Source organism: Oncorhynchus clarkii, chromosome 6 (assembly GCF_045791955.1).
Source record: "Oncorhynchus clarkii lewisi isolate Uvic-CL-2024 chromosome 6, UVic_Ocla_1.0, whole genome shotgun sequence".
NCBI lineage: Eukaryota > Metazoa > Chordata > Actinopteri > Salmoniformes > Salmonidae > Oncorhynchus > Oncorhynchus clarkii.
In genome coordinates, this window is record NC_092152.1 from 12,425,405 (window position 1) to 12,438,707 (window position 13,303).

Here is a 13,303-nt window from a genome sequence, read left to right on the forward strand (position 1 = left end):
GTCCGTGTAGCCTACATGTCAATGCATACACACAAACTATCTAGGTCAAATAGGGGAGAGGTGTTGTGCCACGAGGTGTTGCTTTATCTGGTTTTTGTAACCAGGTTTGCTGTTTATATGAGCAATATGAGATGGAAGGAAGTTCCATGCAATAAGGGCTTTATATAATACTGTACGTTTTCTTGAATTTGTTCTGGATTTGGGGACTGTGAAAAGACCCCTGGTGGGATGCCTGGTGGGATAAGTGTGTGTGTCAGAGCTGTGTGTAAGTTGACTATGCAAACATTTTGAGATTTTCAACACATTCATGTTTCTTATAAAAAGAAGAAGTGATGCAGACAGTTTCTCCTCAACTCTTAACCAAGAGATACTGGCATGCATAGTATTTATATCAGACACCTGACTACAATGCAGAACAAGACGTGCCGCTCTGTTCTGGGCCAGATGCAGCTTAACTAGGTGTTTCCTTGCAGCACTGGACCACATGACTGGACAATAATCAAGATAAGATAAAACTAGAGCCTGCAGAACTTGCTTTGTGGAGTGTGGTGTCAACAAAGCAGAGCATCTCTTTATCATGGACAGACCTCTCCCCATCTTTACAACCATTTCATCTATATGTTTTGACCATGACAGTTTATAATCTAAGGTAAAACCAAATAATTTAGTCTCCTCAACTTGTTCAACAGCCACACCATTCATTACCAGATTCAGCTGAGGTCTAGAACTTAAGGAAAGTGGATGTGCAGTGTGTACCTGCACAAACACGCCAGGTTGTTGCTGGTCCTGTCTTACCTGTCCAAGTATGGGGGTGAGTAACAGTTGCTCCTGCTCCTCCTGCTAATGATGCTGGCTGGGGAAGCACTGCTATCACGCTGAAACACAACATCATTGTCACAACTGTCTGGTTCACTGTGTGTGTGTGTGTGTGTGTGTGTGTGTATGTGTGTGTGTGTGTATGTGTGTGTGTGTGTATGTGTGTATGTGTGTGTGTGTGTGTGTGTGTGTGTGTGCATGCACGCCTGTCTGTGAGTGCATGTATGCATGTGTGCATGCATGTGTGCGCGTGTGTGCATATGTGTGTGTGTGTGTGTGTGTGCACTGAACCCTCTTTGTTAGTGCAGGAATGACCGTTAGATGAGAGTGTGTGAAGCTGAGTTCTGAGGTCATGAGGAAAGTGAGTCAGGCGTCAAGACTGAAATATAATGTTGATATCGTTGCCTCTCATACAGGGTTCAGATGATTCATCCAACAGACAAGCCCCCAGGACGAGCATTGAGAGATTCAACCCGACGTTCAGATCAGAGAGATGATGGGTAGAGGAGGATAGAAGGGGTGTGAGATGAGGGGGGGGGGGCAGATTGAAAGAGAGGGATAAAGATGAGAGGCAGGGAGAGCGCGAGGGAGAGAGAGCGTGCTGGTGTTGTTACCGTGGTGATGCAGGTGTATAATCTCACCTTGTTGCTCTTGCTGAGGCTGTTCTCAAGGGACCTGAGCAGCCCATCATTACTGTCATTAAGCTTCCTGTTGGCTGCCCTATAGAGGGGGAGGAAAAGAGGGAGAGTGAGAGAGGAGGAAGAGAAATAGAGGAGAGAGAGAGTGGAGGGAGAGAAAGAGGAGAGAGAGAGGAGGGAGAGAAAGAGGAGAGAGAAAGAGAGGAGGGAGAGAAACAAAGGACAGCGAGAGAGGATGGAGAGAAAAAGAGGGAGAGAAACAGGAGAAAGGAAGAGAGAGAGAAACAGAGAGAGACAGGAGGGAGGGAGAGGGAGGGGGAGAGAGAGAGGAGGGAGGGAAACAGAAGAGAGAGGAGGGGAAAAACAGGGGAGAGAAACAGAGAGAGAGAGGAGAGGGATAAACAGGAGAAAGAGGAGGGATGGAAGAGGATTAGAATGGGAAGGGGGTGATCAAAAGTACCATTGACATGTTGGCTAATAAAAACAGAAACTTTTCAATACTTTTTGAAAATAAGGTTTGTAGAGCACTATCAGTGTTCCTGTTTGTGTGTCAGAGGAGCACTATCAGTGTTCCTGTTTGTGTGTCAGAGGAGCACTATCAGTGTTCCTGTTTGTGTGTCAGAGGAGCACTATCAGTGTTCCTGTTTGTGTGTCAGAGGAGCACTATCAGTGTTCCTGTTTGTGTGTCAGAGGAGCACTATCAGTGTTCCTGTTTGCGTGCCAGGCGAGCACTGTGATTGGTCAGTGTTCCTGATTTTGTGTCAGGTGAGCACTGTGATTGGTCAGTGTTCCTGATTTTGTGTCAGGTGAGCACTGTGATTGGTCAGTGTTCCTGTTTGTGTGTCAGGCAAGCACTGTGATTGGTCAGACTTACTGTAGGATCTCTATCTGTCGCTCCAGGTTATCCCTCTCATCAGAGAACTCTCTCATCATCGCCTCGTATCTGCACATACATAGTTACTCACAACTTACACATATACTCTCATAACACGTATTACATACACTGTTATAACACTACATAAACACTCAAAGCACATACATAAACTCTCATAACACATACTACATAAACACTCATAACATCTACAGTACTACATAAACTCTCATAACACCTACAGTACTACAGAAACTCTCATAACACATACTACATAAACTCTCATAACACATACAGTACTACAAAAACTCTCATAACACCTACAGTACTACAGAAACTCTCATAACACATACAGTACTACATAAACTCTCATAACACATTCTACATAAACTCTCATAACACAAACTCTCATAACACATAAACTCTCATAACACCTACAGTACTACATAAACTCTCATAACACATTCTACATAAACTCTCATAACACATACAGTACTACATAAACTCTCATAACACCTACAGTACTACAGAAACTCTCATAACACCTACAGTACTACATAAACTCTCATAACACATACTACATAAACTCTCATAACACATACAGTACTACATAAACTCTCATAACACCTACAGTACTACAGAAACTCTCATAACACAAACAGTACTACATAAACTCTCATAACACATACAGTACTACATAAACTCTCATAACACATACAGTACTACAGAGACTCTCATAACACATAAACTCTCATAACACATACAGTACTACATAAACTCTCATAACACATACAGTACTACATAAACGCTCATAACACCTACAGTACTACATAAACTCTCATAACACAAACTCTCATAACACATACAGTACTACAGAAACTCTCATAACACCTACAGTACTACAGAAACTCTCATAACACATACAGTACTACATAAACTCTCATAACACATACAGTACTACATAAACTCTCATAACACATACTGTACTACATAAACTCTCATAACACATACAGTACTACATAAACTCTCATAACACATACAGTACTACATAAACTCTCATAACACATACAGTACTACATAAACTCTCATAACACATACAGTACTACATAAACTCTCATAACACATACAGTACTACAGAAACTCTCATAACACAAACTCTCATAACACATACAGTACTACATAAACTCTCATAACACATAAACTCTCATAACACATACAGTACTACATAAACTCTCATAACACATACAGTACTACATAAACTCTCATAACACAAACTCTCATAACACCTACAGTACTACAGAAACTCTCATAACACCTACAGTACTACAGAAACTCTCATAACACCTACAGTACTACAGAAACTCTCATAACACATACAGTACTACAGAAACTCTCATAACACATACAGTACTACATAAACTCTCATAACACATACAGTACTACAGAAACTCTCATAACACATACAGTACTACATAAACTCTCATAACACATACAGTACTACATAAACTCTCATAACACAAACTCTCATAACACATACAGTACTACAGAAACTCTCATAACACCTACAGTACTACATAAACTCTCATAACACATACAGTACTACATAAACTCTCATAACACCTACAGTACTACATAAACTCTCCTAACACATACAGTACTACAGAAACTCTCCTAACACATACAGTACTACAGAAACTCTCATAACACATACAGTACTACAGAAACTCTCCTAACACATACAGTACTACATAAACTCTCATAACACATACAGTACTACAGAAACTCTCATAACACATACAGTACTACATAAACTCTCATAACACAAACTCTCCTAACACATACAGTACTACAGAAACTCTCCTAACACATACAGTACTACAGAAACTCTCCTAACACATACAGTACTACAGAAACTCTCCTAACACATACAGTACTACAGAAACTCTCCTAACACATACAGTACTACAGAAACTCTCCTAACACATACAGTACTACATAAACTCTCATAACACATACAGTACTACATAAACTCTCATAACACAAACTCTCCTAACACATACAGTACTACAGAAACTCTCCTAACACATACAGTACTACAGAAACTCTCCTAACACATACAGTACTACAGAAACTCTCCTAACACATACAGTACTACAGAAACTCTCCTAACACATATAGTACTACAGAAACTCTCCTAACACATAAAGTACTGCAGAAACTCTCCTAACACATACAGTACTACAGAAACGCTCCTAACACATACAGTACTACAGAAACTATCCTAACACATACTGTACTACAGAAACTCTCCTAACACATTCAGTACTACATAAACTCTCCTAACACATACAGTACTACAGAAACTCTCCTAACACATACAGTACTACAGAAACTCTCCTAACACATACAGTACTACATAAACTCTCCTAACACCTACAGTACTACAGAAACTCTCCTAACACATACAGTACTACATAAACTCTCCTAACACCTACAGTACTACAGAAACTCTCCTAACACATACAGTACTACATAAACTCTCATAACACCTACAGTGCCTATAGAAAGTCGACACCACTTTGAAGTTTTTTCACATTTTGGTGCGTTACAAAGTGGGATTTAAAGAAATATAATTGTTCATTTTTCCCCGATTTATCGCAAAATACTCCATAATGTAAACGTGAAAAGACAATTCTACAAATGTTTACAAATAAATATAATAAATAACAAAAATATAGTCGTTACATAAGTTTTCAACCCCTTTGTTTAGGCCGGCCTAAATTAGTTCAGAAGAAACATGTTGCTTTACAAATCACATAATAAAGTGATATGGAAGTTATAATAGGGGTTGACATGATTTTTGAATTTTACCCCTTCCTCTGTCCCCCATACATATAACATCTGTAAGGTCCCATTAGTCAAGTACTGAATATTACCCCTTCCTCTGTCCCCCATACATATAACATCTGTAAGGTCCCATTAGTCAAGTACTGAATATTACCCCTTCCTCTGTCCCCCATACATATAACATCTGTAAGGTCCCATTAGTCAAGTACTGAATTTTAACCCTTCCTCTGTCCCCCATACATATAACATCTGTAAGGTCCCATTAGTCAAGTACTGAATATTACCCCTTCCTCTGTCCCCCATACATATAACATCTGTAAGGTCCCATTAGTCAAGTACTGAATTTGACCCCTTCCTCTGTCCCTCATACACATAACATCTGTAAGTTCCCATTAGTCAAGTACTGAATATTACCCATTCCTCTGTCCCCCATACATATAACATCTGTAACGTCCCATTAGTCAAGTACTGAATATTACACCTTCCTCTGTCCCCCATACATATAACATCTGTAAGGTCCCATTAGTCAAGTACTGAATATTACACCTTCCTCTGTCCCCCATACATATAACATCTGTAAGGTCCCATTAGTCAAGTACTGAATTTCAAGCACAGATTCAACTACAAACACCAGGGAGCTTTTCAAAAGCCTCAGAAAGAAGGGCAGTGATTAGTAGATGGGTAACAATAACAAATCATACATTGAATATGTCTTTAAGCACGGTCAAGTTAATAATGATGCTGTGGATGATGTATTAAACCACCCAGACACATCAACGATGCAGTCGTCCTTCTGAACTGAGATGCAGGACAGGAAGGAAACTGCTTAGGGATGTCACCATGAGGCCATGAGTGATTTTAAAACAGCTACAGAGTCTGCTTAGGGATGTCACCATGAGGCCATGAGTGATTTTAAAACAGCTACAGAGTCTGCTTGAAAATCTATGACAAGACTTGAACATTGCTGTCTAGCCATGATCCCCATCACCTTGACAGAGCTTGAATAATAAATACAAAAATAATGGCCAAATATTGCACAATACAGGTGTACAAAGCTCTTATGAGACTTACCCAAGAAGACTCACAGCTGTAATCGCTGCCAAAGGTGTTTCTAACATGCATTGACTCAGGGGGGTGGATACTTAGCGTATCAAGGTTTATTTATTTATTTATTTAACCTTTATTTAACTAGGCAAGTCAGTGACGGCCAAACTCTAACCTGAACGACGCTGGGCCAATTGTGCGCTGCCCTATGGGTCTCCCAATCACGGCCGGTTATGATACAGCCCGAAATCGAACCAGGGTCTGTAGTGACACCTCTAGCACTGAGATGCAGTGCCTTAGACCACTCGGGAGCATAGCAGTCCAATTTTTTTCCCTTAATCCCCCAAAAATATGTCATTTTTCTTCCACTTTGACATTGTAGAATATTTTGTGTAGATTGTTGACAGAAAATTAAATCCATTTTAATCCTCCTTTGTAACACAATAAAATGTGAAGAAATCCATGTAGACTTTCTATAGGCACTGCACATGAACAGGTTTACATTCTAATAATACTGCACATGAACAGGTTTACATTCTAATAATACTGCACATGAACAGGTTTACATTCTAATAATACTGCACATGAACAGGTTTACATTCTAATAATACTGCACATGAACAGGTTTACATTCTAATAATACTGCACATGAACAGGTTTACATTCTAATAATACTGCACATGAACAGGTTTACATTCTAATAATACTGCACATGAACAGGTTTACATTCTAATAATACTGCACATGAACAGGTTTACATTCTAATAATACTGCACATGAACAGGTTTACATTCTAATAATGCCGACAAAGCAGTCACTTCAGCATTCCCAAAGAATCGACACATTCACAACAAAAAAACGAAGTTTGAATGGAACGGGTTCAAAGGCACAGTGTGAAATCAATCTCCCCGGCCTGGTTGCCAGGTAACCGTGTTGTGAGACTCTTTGTGAGTGTGAGTTCACACCAGGATATCCTGTTACAGGCCTGCCAAACATGTTACCACCCCAGGTAAGGCATTTTACGAGAGATTGTACAGATGATTATGCCTCATGCACAATGGGTGTCCAACACAGGCGGCTGGTGGCAGATTCATTGGGGAGGACGGACTCAAAGTAATGGCTGGAATGGAATAAATGGAACGGTATCAAACACATCCAATACATTGTTTCCATGTGCTTGATATCATTCCATTCACTCCATTCCAGCCATTATTACGAGCCATCCTCCCCTCAGCAGCCTCCTGTGATTTCCAACACCCATGTTACAGTAACTCTTCCTGGATTGACAGGGTCTAATATAAAAAGGCCTTAAAATGCTTTGTGTGTGTATATCTCACCCCTCCGAGTTGATGCTGTGGTCTGTCAGGTCACTCTTCAGAGAGTCCAGCTCACTCTGCAGGAAGGCTATGTTAGTGTGGGACTGCATCAACTCCTGTTTCAACCTCTGGTTTTCCTGGGGGGGGGTGAGAGAGAGAGAGAGAGAGAGAGAGACAGAGATGGAGAGAGAGAGAGAGACAGAGAGAGAAACAGAGAGAGACAGAGAGCACATGTCCTCTACTGTATGCTTATTGTTATTGTTGAATGTATGGTTATTTTGATACTTGGTTATTGTTGTTACTGTTGTCCCGTTGACAATTTTGAATCTCATTTTTATATTGTAAATATCCAAAATAAGCTTTGGCAACATGTACATTGTTACGTCATGCCAATAAAACAAATTAGACAGACGGACGGACGGACGGACGGACGGACGGACGGACGGACGGACGGACGGACGGACGGACGGACGGACGGACGGACGGACGGACGGACGGACGGACGGACGGACGGACGGACAGACAGACAGACAGACAGACAGACAGACAGACAGACAGACAGACAGACAGACAGACAGACAGACAGACAGACAGACAGACAGACAGACAGACAGACAGACAGACAGACAGACAGACAGACAGACAGACAGACAGACAGACAGACAGACAGACAGACAGACAGACAGACAGACAGACAGACAGACAGACAGACAGACAGACAGACAGACAGACGGACAGACGGACATACGGACAGACAGACAGACGGATAGATGGATAGATGAGAGAGAGAGCAAAAATAGAGCAAACGCGAAAGATTGCAAAAGAGGAGAAATAGAGTGAGAGAAATAGAGCAGAGAGAGAAAGAAAGAGAAAGAGGAGGGGTTAGGGACAGGCGACATCAGGGTCAGAGCCAGACTGATTCTGGAGCAGGAAATGGAGCAGAGATCAAGGATATGTACAGAGTGATATAGAACATGCTGGAAGAACCATCTCACCAGAGTCAGTTTGTTGATCTTCCTCTTCAGGGTTGAAGACTCATCTTTCATGTTGATGTTCTTGTACTGGTCTTCAATCTGAGGAGGGAGTAGACATTAAGTAACACAAATGCTGCTTGCCTTCAGCGAATCAGCATCTTCAGAGGCACAGATAGCAGCATAGATGTATTTTATTCAAAGAGTTCATCTGATTGTTTCATGAACCAATGAACCAAAATGCTTAATGGGTGAACAGAAGTGATTGGTTAGACTAGCAATTCAGGCAATAGGTGCCAAATTTGAGGTGAATTGTTCACTTTTTCATAAAAGCATGAAACTGGGCCCCAAACTGTTCAAAGGAACCAAGTTTAATACTTTTATGAAAAAGTGAAAAAGTATTTCAAATTTGGCCTGGACTGTAGAGGATATCTTTAGAGTGTACTAGATGGAACTGTATGAGGAATAGTCCAATGGTAAACTCACCAGCTTCATCTTCTGGACCTTGTGCTGCAGCTCACACACCTCGGACTCATAGTGCCTCTTCAGCTCACTAAGAGCTGCCTCAGCCCTCTTGGCTTCCTACAGACAACACAATGGATCAATGGTTCAGCATCATTCCCTCACTTATGGCCTCCACAAGGACTGAAGACACAACTATAGAGGATAACATCATCATCAACTGCTCACACACTGACAACATATAGAGACCACTACTGCCAAGAAACACAACTACTACTGTCCAAATTAACTCAATATTTAAGGTCAGGTGAAGGGGCCAGGGTAGTTTGGGTGATAGGTGGAGGGGCCAGGGTAGTTTGGGTGATAGGAGGAAGGGGCCAGGGTAGTTTGGGTGACAGGTGAAGGGGCCAGGGTAGTTTGGGTGACAGGAGGAAGGGGCCAGGGTAGTTTGGGTGACAGGTGAAGGGGCCAGGGTAGTTTGGGTGATAGGTGGAGGGGCCAGGGTAGTTTGGGTGACAGGTGAAGGGGCCAGGGTAGTTTGGGTGACAGGTGGAGGGGCCAGGGTAGTTTGGGTGACAGGAGGAAGGGGCCAGGGTAGTTTGGGTGACAGGTGAAGGGGCCAGGGTAGTTTGGGTGATAGGTGAAGGGGCCAGGGTAGTTTGGGTGACAGGAGGAAGGGGCCAGGGTAGTTTGGGTGACAGGTGAAGGGGCCAGGGTAGTTTGGGTGACAGGTGAAGGGGCCAGGGTAGTTTGGGTGACAGGTGAAGGGGCCAGGGTAGTTTGGGTGACAGGTGAAGGGGCCAGGGTAGTTTGGGTGACAGGTGAAGGGGCCAGGGTAGTTTGGGTGACAGGTGAAGGGGCCAGGGTAGTTTGGGTGACAGGTGAAGGGGCCAGGGTAGTTTGGGTGATAGGAGGAAGGGGCCAGGGTAGTTTGGGTGACAGGTGAAGGGGCCAGGGTAGTTTGGGTGATAGGAGGAAGGGGCCAGGGTAGTTTGGGTGACAGGTGAAGGGGCCAGGGTAGTTTGGGTGATAGGTGAAGGGGCCAGGGTAGTTTGGGTGACAGGAGGAAGGGGCCAGGGTAGTTTGGGTGACAGGTGAAGGGGCCAGGGTAGTTTGGGTGACAGCTGAAGGGGCCAGGGTAGTTTGGGTGACAGGTGAAGGGGCCAGGGTAGTTTGGGTGACAGGTGAAGGGGCCAGGGTAGTTTGGGTGACAGGTGAAGGGGCCAGGGTAGTTTGGGTGACAGGTGAAGGGGCCAGGGTAGTTTGGGTGATAGGAGGAAGGGGCCAGGGTAGTTTGGGTGATAGGAGGAAGGGGCCAGGGTGTATCAAGGAACATGAATGCTTAAAGGAAATATCTGATTTTGAATGTTTTTTATTTGTCACCCTTCGTAGAGAACAGGTGTAGACTAACAGTGAAATGTTTACTTACTTTTACAACAATGCAGAGTTAAAGATAAGATAAACAATTAAAAGTAAAATATAAATATTGGCACGGTGAATAACGATGAAAAATAACAAGTAAAAATAACATGGCAATATACAGGGAGTACCAGTACCGAGTCGATTTGCAGGGGTACGAGGTAATTGAGGTAGCTATGTACTGTACATATAGGTAAGGGTAAATTGACTAACAGTAGTGTATGTGGCGAGTGAAATTGTGTGTGTGTGTGTGTGTATGTGTGTGTTGGGGAGTCAGTGTAAGTATGTGTGGGTAGAGTCCAGGGTAGAGTCAAGAGAGTTGGTGCAAAAAAGAGTCAATGCAGGTAGTCCGGGTGGCCATTTTATGATCTATGTAGCCGTCTTGTTTAGAAGTCTTATGGCTTGGGGGTAGAAGCTGTTCAGGGTCCTGTTGTTCCAGACTTGGTGCATTGGCACTACTTGCCATGTGGTAGCAGAGAGAAGAGTCTGTGGCTTGGGTGGCTGTAGTCTTTGACAATTTTTTGGGCCTTCCTCTGACACCGCCTGGTATAGAGGTCATGGGTGGCAGGGAGTTCGGCCCCAGTGATGTACTCGACCATACACACTACCCTCTGTGGAGCCTTGCGGTGGGATGCCAAGCAGTTGCCATATCAAGTGGTGATGCAGCCAGTCAAGATGCTGTCGGCGGAGGAAGAGGCGTTGTCATGCCCTCTTCACAATAAGACTGTTCCCAGAGTAGAGGAACGAGAGAGGGAACCAATAATGTCCAGATTCCAGGAAAAGGAGCGCTCAGTCACCTCACCACATAATGTTGACTGGGACTCCAAGGAATATCACTGTTGAGTAACTTAACTTGTTTTTAAAGGACTGGGACAGTCCCACTCCTCTTTGCATTGACTCTTTATTAGATAGGACAGTGAAAGACTGACAGAAAAGCTACAGGAAGAAGAAGAAGAGAGGAGCGCGAGAGCGTGTGATGGAATAGCATTACCTCAGAATATGGACCGCCAGACCACCCCAGACCACCCCAAGCCACCCTAGACCACCCCAGGCCACCCCAGACCACCCTAGACCACCCCAGGCCACCCCAGACCACCCCAGGCCACCCCAGACCACCCTAGACCACCCCAGGCCACCCTAGACCACCCCAGGCCACCCCAGACCACCACAGGCCACCCCAGGCCACCCCAGGCCACCCACCCACTGCAGTTACTTTGAGCCAGGTGAAAATCCAGACATGAAAACAGGTTGATGTATCAAGTACTCCTCCTGACCTGGCCATTGTTGAGGTGTGTTTGAGATTCTGTGAGTAATCTGATCCCAGATCCCTCTCTATTTGACATGAGGGAAGAGATGAGCTACACCCTTCTTATCAGTCTGTCTAAACATTGTAGGAACACAACCTGCCGATACCGCCTGATAACATGGACATCATTTCTGAAGTGAATCAGCAAGTGTGTGTGTGTGTGTTACCTGAAGCCTTGTGTTGTTCTCGGCTGTATGGATGCGTTGATCCATCTCCTCCTCCATCTCACTGAGTTGCATGGAGGCCTTGTCCTGGGCCCTGAGAAGAAATACAATATTAAAACATCATATATTATATCTGTGTTGGTGTGTGGAACATATTCATATAAACTCAGCAAAAAAAGAAACGTCCCTTTTTCAGGACACTGTCTTTCAAAGATAATCTGTAAAAATCCAAATAACTTCACAGATCTTCATTGTAAAGGGTTTAAACACTGTTTCCCATGCTTGTTCAGTGAACCATAAACAATTAATGAACATGCACCTGTGGAACGGTCGTTAAGACACTGACAGCTAATAGACGGTAGGCAATTAAGGTCACAGTTATGAAAACTTAGGACACTGAAGAGGACTTTCTACTGACTCTGAAAAACACCAAAAGAAAGATGCCCAGGGTCCCTGCTCATCTGCGTGAACATGCCTTAGGCATGCTGCAAGGAGGCATGAGGACTGCAGATGTGGCCAGGGCAATAAATTGCAATGTCCGTACTGTGAGATGCCTAAGACAGCACTACAGGGAGACAGGACGGACAGCTGATCAGTGGCAGACCATGTGTAACAACACCTGCACGTCACTAACGAGTCACGGTTTTGTCTCACCAGGGGTGATGGTCGGATTCGTGTTTATCATCGAAGGAATGAGCGTTACACCGAGGCCTGTACTCTGAAGCGGGATCGATTTGGAGGTGGAGGGTCCGTCATGGTCTGGGGCGGTGTGTCACAGCATCATCGGACTGAGCTTGTTGTCATTGCAGGCAATCTCAACGCTGTGCGTTACAGGGAAGACATCCTCCTCCCTCATGTGGTACCCTTCCTGCAGGCTCATCCTGACATGACCCTCCAGCATGACAATGCCACCAGCCATACTGCTCGCTCTGTGCGTGATTTCCTGCAAGACAGGAATGTCAGTGTTCTGCCATGGCCAGAGAAGAGCCCGGATCTCAATCCCATTGAGCACGTCTGGGACCTGTTGGATTGGAGGGTGAGGGCTAGGGCCATTCCTCACAGAAATGTCTGGGAACTTGCAGGTGCCTGGTGGAAGAGTGGGGTAACATCTCACAGCAAGAACTGGCATATCTGGTGCAGTCCATGAGGAGGAGATGCACGGCAGTCCTTAATGCAGCTGGTGGCCACACCAGATACTGACTGTTACTTTTGATTTTGACCCCCCTTTGTTCAGAGACACATTATTCCATTTCTGTTAGTCACATGCCTGTGGAACTTGTTCAGTTTATGTCTCAGGTTTTTGAATCTTATTATGTTCATACAAATAATTACACATAAGTTTACTGAAAAATAAACGCAGTTGACAGTGAGAGGACGTTTTTATCTGGGTTGGTGTGTGTCGAACATAATACTATATTATATCTGGGTTGGTGTGTGTAGAACAGAATC

General features: G+C 43.8%; 1 protein-coding gene across 1 annotated transcript in view; it reads right to left on the bottom strand.

The window, feature by feature from the left end:
- The window catches only part of LOC139410629 (ras and EF-hand domain-containing protein-like), a 32,192-nt gene that overhangs the window by 14,212 nt on the left and 4,677 nt on the right, over positions 1-13,303 (bottom strand). Inside the window, exons 3-9 of the mRNA XM_071155970.1 lie at positions 11,858-11,948; positions 8,990-9,085; positions 8,528-8,605; positions 7,554-7,669; positions 2,329-2,397; positions 1,458-1,536; positions 796-875 (exon numbers count right to left, since the gene is read on the bottom strand). Of these exons, the coding sequence (XP_071012071.1) occupies positions 796-875; positions 1,458-1,536; positions 2,329-2,397; positions 7,554-7,669; positions 8,528-8,605; positions 8,990-9,085; positions 11,858-11,948 (609 nt within the window). The remainder of the gene's footprint in view (positions 1-795; positions 876-1,457; positions 1,537-2,328; positions 2,398-7,553; positions 7,670-8,527; positions 8,606-8,989; positions 9,086-11,857; positions 11,949-13,303) is intronic.